The sequence below is a fragment of the Doryrhamphus excisus genome, chromosome 1 (genome assembly GCF_030265055.1).
Source record: "Doryrhamphus excisus isolate RoL2022-K1 chromosome 1, RoL_Dexc_1.0, whole genome shotgun sequence".
NCBI classification, from domain to species: domain Eukaryota; kingdom Metazoa; phylum Chordata; class Actinopteri; order Syngnathiformes; family Syngnathidae; genus Doryrhamphus; species Doryrhamphus excisus.
The window spans coordinates 6,526,958-6,544,025 of record NC_080466.1 but is presented as its reverse complement, the minus strand read 5'-3'; the positions used below and the strand labels follow the sequence as shown (position 1 = coordinate 6,544,025).

The 17,068-nt window shown below is 41.7% G+C and overlaps 2 protein-coding genes across 2 annotated transcripts; both read left to right on the top strand.

Moving 5' to 3' along the window:
* The first annotated feature begins 7 nt into the window (after positions 1-7).
* LOC131126082 (recombining binding protein suppressor of hairless-like) lies at positions 8-5,886 on the top strand. The gene is made up of 11 exons (XM_058068259.1): positions 8-243; positions 509-547; positions 732-827; positions 900-1,065; positions 2,320-2,494; positions 2,595-2,732; positions 2,850-2,962; positions 3,537-3,677; positions 4,024-4,179; positions 4,261-4,364; positions 4,451-5,886. Exons 1-11 carry the CDS (start codon positions 224-226, stop codon positions 4,770-4,772), a joined length of 1,470 nt encoding a protein of 489 aa, XP_057924242.1. The 5' UTR covers positions 8-223; the 3' UTR covers positions 4,773-5,886.
* A 227-nt stretch (positions 5,887-6,113) lies between these two features.
* Positions 6,114-16,655, top strand: LOC131126062 (stromal interaction molecule 2-like). Its single transcript, XM_058068226.1, has 12 exons — positions 6,114-6,549; positions 8,800-8,930; positions 10,768-10,879; positions 10,965-11,076; positions 11,145-11,260; positions 11,591-11,768; positions 11,838-12,015; positions 12,092-12,253; positions 12,330-12,430; positions 12,508-12,761; positions 13,548-13,731; positions 13,812-16,655. The coding sequence occupies exons 1-12, from the start codon at positions 6,390-6,392 to the stop codon at positions 15,265-15,267; spliced, it is 3,144 nt and encodes a 1,047-aa protein (XP_057924209.1). The 5' UTR covers positions 6,114-6,389; the 3' UTR covers positions 15,268-16,655.
* Positions 16,656-17,068: the final 413 nt, after the last annotated feature.

Below are 17,068 nucleotides of genomic sequence, written 5' to 3'. Positions count from 1 at the left end.
CCCACGCCCGTTGTTTTGGCTCCTTGTCGCCTCTCCCACCTCCCACTCTTGGTTCTCTTAATTATCCTAGCCACTTTTTGACCTCCTACCATCAGAAAGTGACCCGTTCTCTCCCTTCCAAAAATGTCATTCGGGTGGTAATGGTGATAGTCGCCTCAGTGTGCAGTGTCCGGGGGAGGGATCTCGCGATTGTTGGGAGAGGAAGGGGGGCGTTATTTGGAAAATGGCGCCCGTTGTTACCGGGTAAGTGTTGACTTCGTAGCACTTTCGTTGCTTTCTCCACCCGTGTGTAGGGTACTTTGTTCCGCTATATTCAAGCTGGTTCCCTCCTGACTTTTTGACCCAGCAAGACGTCAGCATCATTGCTTTGGGATCCGTCGCATATGGACTCATTGTGTCAAACTATGCCATGAAGTTTTGTTTTGGTCTTACCACCGAATGTGTGCTTTCACTAGTAGTACATTGTGTCGGTATGTCTCAATTTCTTTCCTCTCTGTTTATTTTGTAGGAAGTTTGGAGAGCGATGTCAGCCTCAGCGTTTAACAAGGTAGTCATATTAAAAAAAACACACATTAATGCCAATATTTTACTGCAATCAAACACTAAACGAGACAAGACTAAAATTGAAGAAGGTTGTACTTCAATCAACAGTGCTAAGTTGGCTTGTTTTGGTTAGCTCTATGAAGTAGCCACTTATAGTACAACGCGTTAATGTGTTTCCTCCTTATCAGGGAAGCAATGAGGACATATTTGAAGGAGAAAGATGATCAAACAGTCCTCATACTCCATGCAAAAGTTGCACAGAAGTCCTATGGCAACGAGAAAAGGTGTATATATGGGACTCCTATTGGTACAGTATTGGAGGAATGTTTTTGTTAAACCTTTTGTTGTCCTTTTAGGTTTTTCTGCCCTCCACCATGTGTCTATCTGCTGGGCAGTGGGTGGCAGAAGAAGATGGAGAGGATGGAGAAGGAGGGCTGCACGGAGCAGGAATCCCAGACCTGCGCTTTCATTGGGATTGGCAACAGTGAGCAGGAGATGCAACAACTCAATCTGGAGGGAAAGGTTAGGAGACACATCATTTGCACGATCTAAGAAGGTCTGATACACTGTAATAGAAACATATAAACAGTGAATCTAGGTCAAATATATGATCCCTACAGTGCTGTAAATAAAACACTTCCTCAATGGTTGCTGTACTCACCCTCCCTCTCCTGGCCAGCATCCTCACCCTCCTCAGCATCCTCACACTGCTGTCTGGTCATAGATTATCATCCACATCACAGCATGTGTAGTAGTTTTACTTGTCAAATCAATTCATCCAATGTTTCAAGACATTAATATATGCTATCCGTGGTATTACAGCATATTGTTTGATTAATTCTGACTATTGAATAGACTGTTGTGTATGTGAAGACTACTTCAATGAAATTAAGCTGAAATCGCCTATTTACTCAGATCGCTGGATGTGCTTTGAGTTACCAGGTTCCTGAGGCGGGCCACCTCAATGTTATATTCCAAACAGTTCCGCGGGCTGGATGAAATTGCAGCACGGCCAGATTTGATGCACATTTAAATCAACAAGATCTATTTAATTGGAAATTGTGCTCAATGCAGGCTAACTATAGCTACTGTAACTGTACTTCATCATTTGCAAATATGTACCTTAACAATGATACACATACTAAGACATTAGCATTAGTATTAGGGGAAGCATGGCATGCTACAGTGGTCGTCTCCCACCCTGAAGGTTGCGGTTTCATTCCTCCCATGATTATGTCAAAGTATCCTTGGGCAAGCTACTGAACCCCCAGTTGCTATTGGTAAATGTGCTAACAGTGTCAAATCACTTTGCATGTCTTGGAGGTGAAAAAGCATTATACAAGTGATATTTATTTACCATTTTTACATTTGCAATTTGATTAAATGAATGTCATACACTTCTGTAAGTTCACTTCTGTTGTGACAGGTGGCCAAGTGTTTGGAGGTTTGTACATACTATTTTGAGAATGTAATTTATGTTTAAAGAAATGAGCCAAACCAATAGAGAAAAACTGTAATAGCTCTTTTACTGTGCTGATAATGGGCTTTGTTGATAAATAGCAGTCAAAACTGAGCATCTTGGTAAATGTAGAATATTTGTCACTTGAAATCTTGGTATTGGACCGTGTTAGAATGTTCTGGGGTACTTGATGTTGCGGCAAGTGAAAGTACCTTTTTGGGGAAGCACTCCTGGGAAATAGAAGTTTTTGCTTTAGAAAGATCCCTTTATGTTTCGCTTCCGCTCAACCAACTTCATTTTTTTCTTCCCTGCATTAGCATTTCTGCGCAGCTAAGACGCTGTACATCAGTGACACAGACAAAAGGAAACACTTCATGCTGTCTGTGAAGATGCTGTATGGAAACAGCGCCAACATCGGAGTCTTCCTCAGCAAAAGAATCAAAGTTATCTCCAAGCCTTCCAAGAAAAAGCAGTCTTTGAAAAATGCAGACTGTAAGAGTCGACACACATTTTCCCTGGCTTTTTTTTTTTCTTTTCGGAAGTAATGTGATAAAACCATTCTACTCATCTGTTCCTCTCTCTCTCTTATTAGTGTGCATTGCATCAGGAACAAAGATAGCTTTATTTAACCGCCTGCGATCGCAAACAGTCAGCACCAGGTATCTCCATGTGGAGGGGGGAAACTTTCACGCCAGCTCCCTGCAGTGGGGCGCCTTCTATATCCACCTCTGTGAGTCACACACTTTCAGTTGCCACAATTAGCTCTGGTTCAGTTTTTGTTCTGCACATGTTGATCTGTAGCCTCTTCTCGTGTCCCACATCTGTATTGTGTTTTCTCATTTTCAAGTGGATGATGATGAGTCAGAAGGGGAGGAGTTTGCTGTGCGAGACGGCTACATTCACTACGGCCAGACCGTCAAACTGGTGTGCTCTGTAACTGGCATGGCACTGCCGAGACTGGTATGCTAGTTATTCTTTGCATACAGTATAATATATAAAAAAAATATATTATATAAAAAAAATAGTGTGACATCTGGCCAGAAGAGAAAGTTAAAATGAAAGAAGTTGTAACCGCTTCAATTCTTCTGGTATATACAGTGAGGCTCAAATTCACATTACTGTTTTTTGTTTACAAAGCCTATTTTTAAGTCACAAATTGCCACAAAAGACATACATTATTACTGCATACTGCATATAGTAGTATATAGTAATAGTAATAGACAAGCAAAAAACAATACAATACACTTAGTATAGAAAATGTTTTTTTGCAGTGCACAAATCCTTCATTACAACCTTCAACTACCCCCCCGAGCTCCCCTTTCCTCAACCTCAACACATGTTTTTTTCAAATGCAGAAGGTGCTCCAAAATATTGCACATGCTTTCCTTAAACTGCATTTACATCACAATCACTATTTACATCAACATTGTTTTTTTTCTTTAATACATTCTTTCATGTCCAATGAAGCAAGTGTAGTTAAATGGCCACCCCTTGCACAGTTTGATTAATGTTGTGTTTTCCCTCAATTTCTCAGACCATACGCAAGGTAGACAAGCAGACAGCATTGATGGACGCAGACGACCCTGTGTCACAGCTCCATAAGTGTGCTTTCTACCTGAAAGACACAGAACGGATGTACCTTTGTCTCTCACAAGATAGAATAATTCAGTACCAGGTAAGCAGCCAGGGGACTACTAAAATTTGGGCAAGTATGGGTTTCTATGAGAACGTGCAAGAAGTATACATACTATATTTCCATAAATGTTGACCTCCTCTTTGTTGACCCCATTTTTCATATTTAAGGTACAAATACATGTAATGCACAAGAATACAGTCAGTAATAAAGTCAGTACATTACAGCTTGATTTTGTTTCCACTGTGGGTGTATTTTTGTGTGTGAGTGAAAGTGAGTGTGTAGGCGGTATGCAAATACATATCTGCATGAGCAGCAATAAAATGTTCATTTTGGAGAGTTTGTTAGTTTGGCGTTATTATACTTATTTTGATATTTATTTCATCAGGCTGCACCGTGCATCAAAGAAGCAAATAAAGAAATCATAAATGACGGAGCCTGTTGGACCATTATCAGCACTGACAAGGCAGAGTATACGTTCTATGAAGGTATGGGCCCTGTGACCACCCCCGTCACTCCTGTTCCTGTGGTGGAGAGTCTGCAGGTATACACACACTTTTCAAAGTGGAAAATGCATGTTTGGTTCATCTATAAATGCCTTTTCCTTTGCTTTGAATGTACACAGTTAAATGGTGGAGGAGATGTGGCCATGTTAGAGATAACAGGTCACAACTTCACCCCCAACTTGAGAGTGTGGTTTGGAGATGTGGAGGCTGACACCATGTACAGGTGTGTGACACCTAAAGAGGCTGGATGTAAGGCTGTGTAAACGTAAAATATTCAAACGTGTTTGTCTTCCATATATATCTGTTAAGATGCGGAGAGAGCATCCTGTGCGTGGTACCAGACATTTCTGCCTTCAGGGAGGGCTGGCGCTGGGTTAGACAGCCCGTACAAGTTCCTGTTACGCTGGTCCGTAATGATGGAATCATTTACGCCACCTCCCTCACCTTCACATACACATCGGAACCAGGGCCGCGTCCCCACTGCAGTGTCGCGGAGGCCATTCTGAGGACACACAGCACCGCCTCACCATCCCAGACTTCATCTTCACCTTCTTCTTCTTCATTCGCTGGACTCACCAACGGCCAGGTTTCTTACACCAGCAGTGACTCAAGTGTGTCAGTGTTGTCATAGTAATACATAAAATGAAGGAGGCTTGTTTCCAAGGAGGACCTTTTGACAACACTTGATTGGAGAACAACTGTGGGGGTGGATGGGGAAAATAAATGACTGTTTAGCTCCATCTAGTGGACTATGGTGACCCTGCCACACAAATCCTCACTCCAGAATGTGCCTTTCAGTTGCACCGTTTCATGACATTTGTATTGCAGTATACAGTATACAGCTTTTATACCACTAAGCTCATCTTCTTTTTTTAACTAACAAAATATGTGAATTTACAGCAACAGTTTTTTGTATGAATCGAGATACTGCTACACTTTTTTGCTATTACATTTTAAAAGCTTGTTGAGGTACGTTTTGACTATCGCTTGCCATATCATTTTGCATAGTATGATCACTTTTGTTACCTAGTTGAAAGTTATCTGGTTATGTTGTTTGAGTCAAGAAGGGCAAAATATTATACACACCTCTCAGTATAATCCCTGCAAACTCCAGCCACAATATTAAACATTACATCTTGTTTAATGAATCAATCAAAACTGAGCACTGTAATCTTTGTAAAGGAATTATTTGTGATCTTAGATCTCAATGTAGGCGTTCCTAATCATGTGCCCTGCAAGTGCCACTTTAGCTGTCTTTTGTATGTTTTTTTTTTCTTCTGTTGGATTTGAACTATAGAAAATGCAGGCAGAATGCGCTGCTTAGTTCAATCTTGTAGGGGCCTTATTGGACTTGCCACTTAGGCATGCTCCATAGGCTAGAGGTCAAGGCTGTGCCACTATTTTTAAACTGGCAGCCAGATTGCTGGAATGAAACCTTACACTTTTTTAGGCTACTGTTAGAGGCGGTGTGAGTCTGTTTGTGTCCTTTGCGCTATTAATGTCACTGCATAATCATTTTAGTTCAACAGGCAGATTGCTGTGGGGCGCTTGTGTGGTACATTTCAAAAAACATGCACGAAAACACACATACAGTACGACAAACATGGAGGCATCGTGGGCATAGTTTGAAGATCTGCGAAAATGGCACCACTCAAGTGTCCTGCCCGGCAAAGACATGACATATCACGCTATTCCTGTCATGATCCCAAGCTAAAGTTTAAAATGTGTGTCAGAGGGGGCATTATGTAGCAACTAAGTCAGCATTCTCAAAACAACATAAACAACGAACAGGAAAATACTCAAATCTGTATATGCAGGTTATAGTAGAAACAAACTGGGTAGGACATGTTTTAAAAAACCTCTGTGCATATTTGGGAGGGGGGGGGGGTGTGAGGAAACTTAATAATGTGATGAGACCCTGTTGCAAGAGAGGGACTCAGACATATTGAGGTCTTTGCGTCATTAGAAAAGAAGTGCAGTACTGGACTGACAACTGGCACGGAATAGGATTGTATGTTTGTATACATCAGGGGTTCTCTTCAATATCCATTCTGAAAGAAAGATGTTTGACCGCTTTGGGGTCACCACATAGGATTTTATTTGTGATGGATCCAGATGAGCCATTTTTGACTTTTTAATTTCCTTTCTGGATTCTCAATCAAATATTTTCCTGGAATTACCGGGTCGCTTTTTGATCATTTTTAGGCACTGTCAAGTACTTTATTAACATTGTGTTATCTCACAGCCTATGCTTCATTTGTGTTTTTCAGGATTTTTTCTCGCAATGTTGCCCTTCTTGCTATTTTTGTTCCTCATTTTTCCTATGGCTCTCTTGGCGGCTGCACAAAGCGCTGTTGACCTGCAGGGCATCACCTTCCCAAGTGGAGGCGTAGCATTCAATCCTGGAGGTATGCATCGCACGACACGGCCAACATTTAACCACAGAGACTACACAACACGACAAAAACAACATAATTTATTGTGTATTTCTTGTGTTCAGAACATGGCTAATCGTTTAACATGATTTCCTACTCCATTGTTGACAAATGCATGAAACCTTTTGTGGTGTCATATAAGCATAATGTACTAATTACAGTACTCTGTAATTACACTGAAGTTGTGCTTTCATGCATTATGCACTGGAAAACATGAGGGAAAAAAATCCAGAAGATGACTGGTGGGATGCATTGTTGTCGTCATGTGATTCCGCTGTGTTTGTTATTTAGAATTTCTCTTACCATTCCAATTGTAACAGCTTTAAAATCAATACATGGTGCTCCGACAACATGGACACACACAAACATGCACAGTGTTTTCAAAGTCTTTGCGTACACTGTTGATATTTCATAGGCATCCAGCAGAGGGAAAGTGCAGCTTTCATCAACAACCAGGGGATCATTACCTTTACTTTGGTGGCGGTGTTGAACTGATAGACAGGAAAAGATGAATGGAATGTTTTGTATGTCTAAAAACCTGAAGCTTCTTTTATTCCAATATCTTTGGCGATTGCTCATACAGCAATTTAAGAGGCAGACCTTTGAATCTTTATCCCATCGGCTCCCGGAAGCACTCAAGTCTAGTCTGAGTCAGAGAGACAAAAATGGGTCTTGACTAACATGACTGGAATAACAGTGAAGCTCCTTGTCACTTTTCTCGGCCATTAGTAGTCTTGTGAAGTTCCACATTCCTTCAAATAGTGATCACTGCTGTTCACAATGAATAATTCACCAAAGAAATGTTCACATTGTTGCTTTCATCTGTTGTAAAATCGATGATCTGTTGAAATCCACAGCTTGTGGATGTAAAACATGAAAAAAAAGGAAAATGAAGAATGATAAACATCTACAAGCACATGCCTGACAGTGTTCATCACTGTCTTGGTTGGTGCCATTCAGTTGTGTTTTTATTTTCAAACCATTTCAATTATGTTACATGAATATAGGATGAATTTGCTAGAAGATAGTCAGCCGTAAAACATAGGTTTAAAACAAAACTCTGAGGAGAGAAAGTGCAGTGAGTGTGCATGTGTAAGGGATGCCAACTAGTAGGGTTATCATGGTATCATCTTGGTGAAGCATCACTACCTGATGCCTGAAGAAATGTGTTGCACAGTCAATTGACAGCCTGTTTCTTTTAGTTGGTGACCAACAGCTGTAATGAGCTCACATGCTGATGGAATTATGAGTCTCCCACGGTTTTGGCCGTCAAATTTGGAGGGAATTTTGGGGGATCAAAGTAGTTCAGATTGCTAGTATTGGAGTTAAACTTGCATAAATGCATGTGTCAATTACTGTAAACGTACATGATTTGTTTACTCTGGTGCAATATTGATGGTTACTTTACCACGTTGGGGGGGGAATACGTGTCTGTCACATCTCCACCAACACAGGCAGCCAAACACTGGCTTCCCCTGCCTTCCTTGTGCTCATCCAATCACTAGTCAGAATCCAGCCAGGATGCATTCATGGTCTTACACAGTTTTTTTTTTACTCTTTAATTACAAAGACGTGCATTTTACCCACTTGGGTGTTATATATTGCAAAGGGAGCCACAACAATGAGGCTGTGGCTCTAGAGCCATGGGTTGCTGACTCCTGGGCTATGGGATCACTGCAGAGACACAAAAGATGGTCGCTTCTAGCATAGCAGCTAACTACTTAGCCTCTCCAGTTTACTTATTTTAAACTTACGAAACTAGAAGAAGGACAAAGTAAGAACCCAAAACCTTACCATTTCCACATGGACTGGGAGGAGAACTCTGTTGTACTGGTCATGCCATGGCTGACTACATGCAGTATGAAGGTAATCTAATCTAATTTCATGTAGCATTATCTGAAAATTACTAATAATAGTCCATGGTCAACCACAAAACAGCAGCCATTTATTATGTCAATGCCAATGCCTTTTTCCATTCAAAACATGCAGCAAAAATTCCACACCCTGTTCTCTTGTTGAAAAGAAATGTGTACAAAATAAGGGTAAAAGAATGCCAAAAAGAAAGTGTTCCAAAAGAAAATAACTGTAAATGAACAAAGTCAGTCAGTTTGCTTGCATAGGATTGCTATAATAACTGCATAAATGTACTTTGTGCATACATTACCGTGACTAATACATGAAGCTCTATAGAGTGTAATATATTTGCTTGTTCACCTCATGTAGACCCCTGCATGGTGGTGTCTCCACCATGCTTGAGCGATGCTGATCGTTTCAGCTTGGAGGCCCTGCAGAGCATCCATCAGATGATGGACGATGACAAGGATGGAGGGATTGAAGTGGAGGAGAGCGTGGAGGTACGATTTTTGTCCCTTGGAGAAATATTTACCTGAATTGTCTTCGCTCTTGTTTACTGTAAGGTAATGTTCTTGCATGGAGGAGACAAGCAGGGTAATATCAGCATTACAACAGGTGTTCTGGCTGAAGAGTCAAATTTACTTCAAGTTACTTCAAGGATAGCAACAGCTTAACTTTGCTTTTGGCGCAATGACAAATTTAATTTGCACTGTTAGACATGCTCTAATGGGATGCAACCTGAGCAACAGATGCAACTTAAGCTGTCTACAACCATTTAATATGGTGTTATTTTGCAAGCATTATGTTAATTTTTTAAACCATATCAGAAGTTAATACATGTTTTGAGTTCTTCTCAGAATATGCGGCCATATGGGACATTAGTCGACGCCGTTTCACGTTCCAGAATGCACTTCTAAGCTACAGTACACAGTGGCTCGGGTTGCGGTTGCCATAGAGACTTCATGGGACGGAGCTGTTGAGGCTCATCAGAGCACAGTTCCAAGATGTCTTCAGTCATCATGAAGCTTTGGTTTACAGCCAAGCCTACATTCCAAGACGCTGCACACACGCACATGTGTCTGCATGCATTATAAATACATCCTCATAACAGCCACTCCTTCTTAATTTAAATCCAAGTACAAATACAGCACCCAATATTTTGGGGTAACGTTTGGGGTAAAAACTCTGTGACCTTGAAAAAAAAAATCATGGGAAAATGTCTATTAGAGCATTGTTGCAGGCCTGTGTCAACATTTTGACATCATGTTGTCTGTACGTGACAATACTCACAAAGAGTATTGACAATAACCACAAATTAACAAGACAATTAACAATTATTGTGGTTGTAATAATAATATATCATAATAATGTAATATTTCCTTCAGTCAGTCAACTTTGACTCTGTAATGTTGCAGAATTGGTGTTTGTGACATATATTTTCTTACAGGCAATTTATACTGTCGGACTTTTGTAGCATTTCTTGACATGCTGGATTTTCAACTTCATCAAAGAGCAGAATTTATTTTGCGGTTGCTTTTTGTGAAAGCACCACATTTTGCACTATATCATTTGTATTTACTTTTCAAACCAAATGGCTGTTGCATTTAGCTTTGCAAGCATCTTTTTCCCCCTCATAATTTCTACTGCTATTGCATTGCTCCTCATGAGGCTCCACTCTTTTGAGGCTCCACAGAGTGAAAGTGTGTGACTTGGTTTCACTCTGTTCATCGTCGTTCTATGAATCGTCTATTTGCTGAAACAAGGTGCACATGCACATGGAAATATACATATGGAGGCTGGCAAAATTATTGAAATTGTCATTTATCATTTTTATTTTAATTCATTATTTTATTTTCTGAACAAGAAATCTCACCATGTTTTAATCTCGCAAGATCCCGTTACATGAGATCTCATGATACACCTATTGCTAATCTGTTTTTTATCATATAAGTCAATCCGGGCTGCACGGTGACCCGAGTGGTTAGCGCGCAGGCCTCGCAGCCAGGAGAAACGAGTTCAATTCCACCCTCGGCCATCTCTGTGTGGAGTTTGCATGTTTTCCCCTGCATGTGTGGGTTTTCTCCGGGTACTCCGGTTTCCTCCCACATTCCAAAAACATGCTAGGTTAATTGGCGACTCCAAATTGTCCATAGGTATGAATGTGAGTGTGAATGGTTGTTTGTCTATGTGCCCTGTGATTGGCTGCCGACCAGTCCAGGGTGTACTCCGCCTCTTGCCTGAAGACAGCTGGGATAGGCTCCAGCACACCCGCGACCCTAGTAGGGATAAGTGGTAGAAAATGAATGAGTGAATAAGTCAGTCCTTTATCTCTTGCAGTTCATTATTGAAGACATGAAGCAGCAGCAGACCAACAAACATAGCAACCTGCACAGGGAGGACCAGCACATAACAGTAGAGGAGCTATGGAAAGGCTGGAAGTCCTCTGAAGGTGTTTGTCCACAGCCATATTGTATGATGTCCTTTCTAAAGATGTACAGCTTCAGCATGTGTCGCTTGTGTATCTCACTTCACAGTCCATAATTGGACCCAGGACGATGTCATCCGCTGGCTCAGAGAGTTTGTTGAGTTGCCGCAGTATGAGAGAAACTTTAAAGATTTCAAAGTCAATGGAAATACACTGCCAAGGTGAAAAATATTCTGCTCCCAAGCACGTGGCTGTAAATACATAATCAACACTAACTTTTTTTTTGTAGAATTGCAGCCAATGAGCCATCCTTCCTGAGCAGCCACCTGAGAGTTCAGGACCAGAGAGACAAACAAAAGCTCAACATCAAAGCTCTTGATGTAGTCCTGTTTGGACCACCAACACGTAAGAGCCCATCTTGAACACTTCTTTCTGGCATTATTATAAAGTTTCTCCAAATTTGCTCAGTAATTGAAGGACAAGTACTGACATGCATCAATTGAGTCTTCGCTCTCAGACAGCTCCCAGGAATTTAGCAAATCCTAAACTATAAATTTCTGGATCAATGTGCTGAAGACTCCAGGGTGCTAATTTGAATTACTATTCATGGAACATTAACGCCAGATAATGCTTCATTTAACATGATATTGATGACTACGGAGCGGCAAAGAAGAAAACCACTTAGTATCAATGACACATGAAAAAGACGTTTTAATCTCACCCTTCTGCTCACAGGCCCCCCTCACAATTACATGAAGGACCTGCTGCTAATTGTATCCGTGGTGATGGGAGTTGGGGGATGCTGGTTTGCTCAGGCCCAGAACAAAGCCAGCAAGATCCACATCACCAAGATGATGAAGGATCTGGAGAGTCTGCAAAGAGCTGAACAAAGCCTGCTAGACCTGCAGGAACAGTAAAGATTCACGGCAAATGACGTAGTCTGCATTGATTGAATTGATTGATTATTTTTGCTCAACCTCAGATTGGAGCGAGCCCAGGAGGAGAAACGCAATGTGGCAGAGGAGAAACAAAACCTGGAGGAGAAGATGAGGGATGAGATCATGGGTGCACAAGAGGAAGCCCACCGCCTGCAGGAGTTGAGGCAGGGAGCCGTCAGTGAGCTTAGCCGTCTCCGATATGCAGAGGAAGAACTTGTGCAGGTACATACATTTACATATCTTCATGAATCAGTTTTTCGCAAATCATTTAAAACTGACCAACATACTATTGTCCCAGGTCCGCGGGGCATTGAAGCAGGCTGAGAAGGACATGCAGGCCAGTTGGACTGCCTCAGAAGCCCTTCAGCAGTGGCTGCAGTTGACACATGAAGTAGAGGTCCAGTACTACAACGTCAAGAAGCACAGTGCTGAATTGCAGCTTGCGACGGCCAAAGAAGAGGTGACACAAGAAAAAAAAACATGTGGAAAGACCTAATGGTGAGTGCAGTAAAAAAAAACGATATGCTTCATTTTAGGCAGAAAGGATTAAGAAGAAGAGAAGCTCTGTTCTTGGGACTCTCCATGTGGCCCACAGTTCTTCTTTAGACCAGGTAGACCACAAGATCCTGGAGGCAAAGTAAGTCACACTGATTTGTTCAAGTTTACTAAAGCAAATGTGTAATGCTCTGCATTTAACATCTCTTTGTCCACTAGGAATGCTTTGTCAGAGGTAACAGCATGCCTACGGGAGCGGCTCCATCGCTGGCAACAAATCGAACGCATCTGCGGCTTCCCTGTCATCAGGAATCCCGGCCTTACGAACCTCACCGCTCAGCTGTATTCGGATTCAATCACTCTGGGTTTGCCTCGATTACCTCAGTCATCTTGTTTGTGCCACACCTCTGTTCATGGGTCCATCGAGGATCTGTTGGAAGAGTCTCCAGCCGCAATACTTTCACAAATTCCAGGTAAGTTAGGCATGGCATAACTGTGTTTAGAGAGAAAACTATGTATTGTTCCATTCTGGCTTTGACCACTCTGAACAACCAGTTTAGGGACCTTTTTTTCTGTGGGTTCTCCATGGTATTAATTCTCTCCACAGTTCCTCTTGTGCTGTACAGTGGTGGGTTAAATGCAGATTTTTTTTTAAAAAGGGGCAGTTACTAGGTTTCTCTGACATGCTTTGGTCAAAATTCAGAAAGAAAGAATGCATGTACGTAAGTCTGTCTTCAGCTTGTTTAGACTGACAAAAAAGTAGAATTGTCATTTTGGAGTATAAGACTAAATATCAAGAGGGGTGAGTCATGCCAGTTGAAATATTCAGATATGTTGGCATGTCAAGCTTGTCAATTCTGGTCACGTGATGGTGACGCAGAGCTGATGTCATCATTTTCAGAAAGTCTACACAGCATGGACAAGCCAGCATTTTAAAATGTTCCCACTTTGAAAGCCTTTCTGAAAAAGATACAGTTTCAGGGAACCCAGATCACCATTTCCGTGTGGATAGAAGACTGAAACCGTAAAATACTTTGACATGAAAATGTTTCCATTTGGACAGCCCATAACATTTCCCCCAGAAACAGCCCTGTAACTATGATTAGAGTTTGGCTTTGACATTTATTAAATTGCGAATCTTTGCCAAAGTGACTGTTAAGTCACGACCAAAGAAACTTCAGTCATTTTGATTAGAGTCTTTCTTTTGTAAAATAATTTTGACTTTGTTTATGTTTCTGATTGATTTACATTTGGCACAGGTGCTCCACTTAAGCGTTCTCCTCGAACACGGGCTTCCACTATACGCCGAACACGCCGTCATGGCATTACACAACCACCAACCCCCATGATCTCAGCAGACCCCGACCTTCTCATTCAGATTCGAGCTCCTTACTCTTGTTTTGATGAAGATGACGGACTCTTCCGTAAAACGATAAAGAAACAGTAAGTCTCTGACAGTGTTAGTTTTATATAATCTTCTTAAGCTTTGATTTCTTCTGTCATTTTTTCTTATTCATCGATAGAGACTCCCAGGAAAGATTCTCAGATTCAGACTATACGACTTCACCTCCTCATAGCAAAACGTGCCCATGTCCCACTGCTGAGGGCTCCTCTCACAGGCTCTATCATGATGAAACGGAGCTGCTTGCAGAGAGCTCTACAGCAGCAATGCCTTTGAATAAGGAAGTGGAAGCTGATATTGAATCTCCAAGTCGCAAGATTTATATGGCAGAACTTGAAAGTCTTGAAAGGAAGATAGTGAAAGAAGGTTTGGACAGTTCTGTAGAAAATTCTCCTCCAATGATGTCAAAAGATGAATCTGTATTGGAGGCTCCACCAAGGAAATCATCCAGAGATAGGAGCGAAGTTCCAGAGGATTTTAGCATTCGAAAGGTCTCATCTAATGAATTTGATTCAGAATATTCCTCACGGAAAGTAGACCGAGGACCAATGGAGGAAGTTCTAGACAATCCTTCAAGGTGTGTTCCCAGAGATCGGAGTGATTTACCACTGGATGTCAGAAAGATTCTTTGGAATGAAGTAGAAGCATCAGATTTTAGGCATAAGAAGTTATCCAAAGGTATGATGGGGGCTTCAATAGACAGTGTCTCAAGAAAGATGGCACTAGAGGGTTCTGAGTTTCCTTTTGACTTACTATCAAGAAGGATTGCAAGAGATTCAATGGGAATGTCTTTGGACGGAGGAGCTCGGAAGCTTGATTCCTCTCTCCGGGGAATAGCCAAAGATAAGATGTTTGAGGTAACTCACTCAAGGAAGAGCTCTCAAGGTGAGTGTTGTGTAGATACAGCTTCTATGAAGACTTTACCCAGAGAGGAACCAGAAGAATGTATGGCTCACACATCTTCAGCAGAGTTGGGTTCAGAACCATCAATCAGTAAAAGAATATATAAAGAGGAACGCGAGGTACCTCCCAGAAAGAGAACAACACAAACGTCAAGAGAAGATGAAGTCGGACAAGACACACCTACAGGAAGAATCTCCAGGGATAGAGTTGAATCACCTATGGAAACACAGTGGCAACGGGTAGTGAAGGGGGAGTCAGAGGAATCGGACACAAACTCAGTCCCAGGTGAAACTCAGCAGCCAGACCTTACAGTGACCTCCCAAGTGCCATCAAAGTCATCGGTTGATATTTTTGCTGTCGGCCCACTGAGCCAACTCGTTTACGATGGAATCCTGGAGAAGTCCTGCAACTCCATAGCAGCAACCCCAATGAACCTTTCTGCCTCGACTCCTAATCTCCCCCAGTGCTTCCCCAGGCTTCCGGCAGAGTCTGAGTCAACACTTACACCGGCCAGAGTTACCTTCCAAACCCCTCCATCCACCTCTTCTGAAGCTAAAGATGACAGAAACAAAGATAAAGAAAAAAGCAGGAAATCCTTGAAGCTGAAAAATCTTTTTAAAAAGAAAAATGAGGCGATGACAGAGAAGATTCAAAGTGGTCTCCAGAAACTCTAACCAATAATTTTGCTTTCTGTTTTCAATATAAAGACTTTTTTGTGGTTAAAATGTATCAACATAGTCTATGGTAGAATCAATGATGTTTAAATAATGCTGCATTTCTATGTTACACATATACTTTAACCATCAAATTAATTAAAAGCTCCTATTTAGACTTTAAGACCAGGTAGGAGATACAGTATTACCTACTTTTCTCAAAAATATGTCTTATATTGTGAGTGTAGGTATTAATTTATTGCAATCTACCGGTTATCATTTCACTTATATCGAAAATATGATTTTGTCTTTTCCCCAAAAATGGACTACTAAAAGAGGTGTTTTATCCATCCATCCATCTTCCTCCGCTTGTCCGAGGTTAGGTCTCAGGGGTGGCAGCCTGCAGAAAAGCCCAGTCTTGTCTCTCCCCGGCTATTTTGTCCAGCTCCTCCCGGCGGATCCCGAGACATTCCCATGCCAGCTAAGAGACATAGTCTCTCCAATGTGTCCTGAGTCTTCTCTGTGACCTCCCATCAGGCAGACGTGCCTTGAAACACCTCCTTAGAGAGTCGTTTGGGAAGCATCCTGACCAGATGCATCTCATCCGGCTCCTCACCTCTAAGGAAGTGCCCAGCCACACTACGGAGAGTATGGTTGTTTGTCTATATGTGCCCTGCCATTGGCTGGCAACCAGTCCGCCTCTCTTCCGAAGACAGCTGGGATAGGCTCCAGCATACCCACCACCCCAGTGAGGATAAGCGGCATAGAAAATGCATGGATGGGTTATTTGGTGCTTAAGCACAAACAACAGTCAGAAGCAGTGCCCCCACCCAAAGGCAGAGGGAAACAACTCTCTTGTTTACCAGGTTAAAAACAATAATTTCCTCTCACTGTTGGCAGTACCTCTTGAGAGGACTGGTTCCAGAGCCATTGAGCATTGAGGTGAGTTTGTTCCACATTCCATTTACCAATGGCGGTCCTTGGCTGCAGAAACCTCGGATGGGACCACCAAAGTCCCTTACCTTTGGTTGCCCCCCGACCCCTTTCGCCCCCCTCCCATGAGTGGTGAGCTCATTTGTGCAGGGACCCAAGTTCCCTCTTCGATCTGTACCCATTGTTGTAGACCTGGCCACCAGGTAATCCACATCTAGGCTATGAAAATCTTGATCCAGTTTTACTCATCATAGGGGTCAATTTGAGTTACGTTTTGTCTTGTCCCTCATCTAGGAGCTGTAAACTGTTAACTCCTCTACCACGATAAGGTAGGAAGTAGCTCAGGAGGAGGTGTTTTACGTATATATGAGCCATGGTTGTGATTGATCTTTGTCTTGCTCCTGGCTCTTACATATATTGGTTATTAGAAAGAGTCAGATACCTGTACATTTTATTTGTATTTTTATTGTTATTGCTACACAATGCATGTACTGTATATTACAATAGATAGTATTATAATACTAAGTTAATTTTAAGGTCTATATTATTTTCCTTAGATTTTAAAACTGTTTTTATTGCCTTAATGGTTGTTTTGCCAGACTGCTGTTGATCAGGTACTTTTATTAACTTCACCCTGAGGTATGATGTACATTTTTACCCCGTTGGGCCTGCACACACACTGTGCTGCATTCCGTAGTGCTTCAGCACATTAATATGTACAACACTGCAAATTTCCTGACATTGTGATTTATTTTGAGTCATGGGTGCAGTTTTATTAATACACTGGACTAATTATTTGTGCACAGAATTATTAGGCAACTACGGTAAATGAAAAATATCTTTCCAACTTCCCACCTCACTTGTTTTTTTCACTTGAAGAGCCCACGAG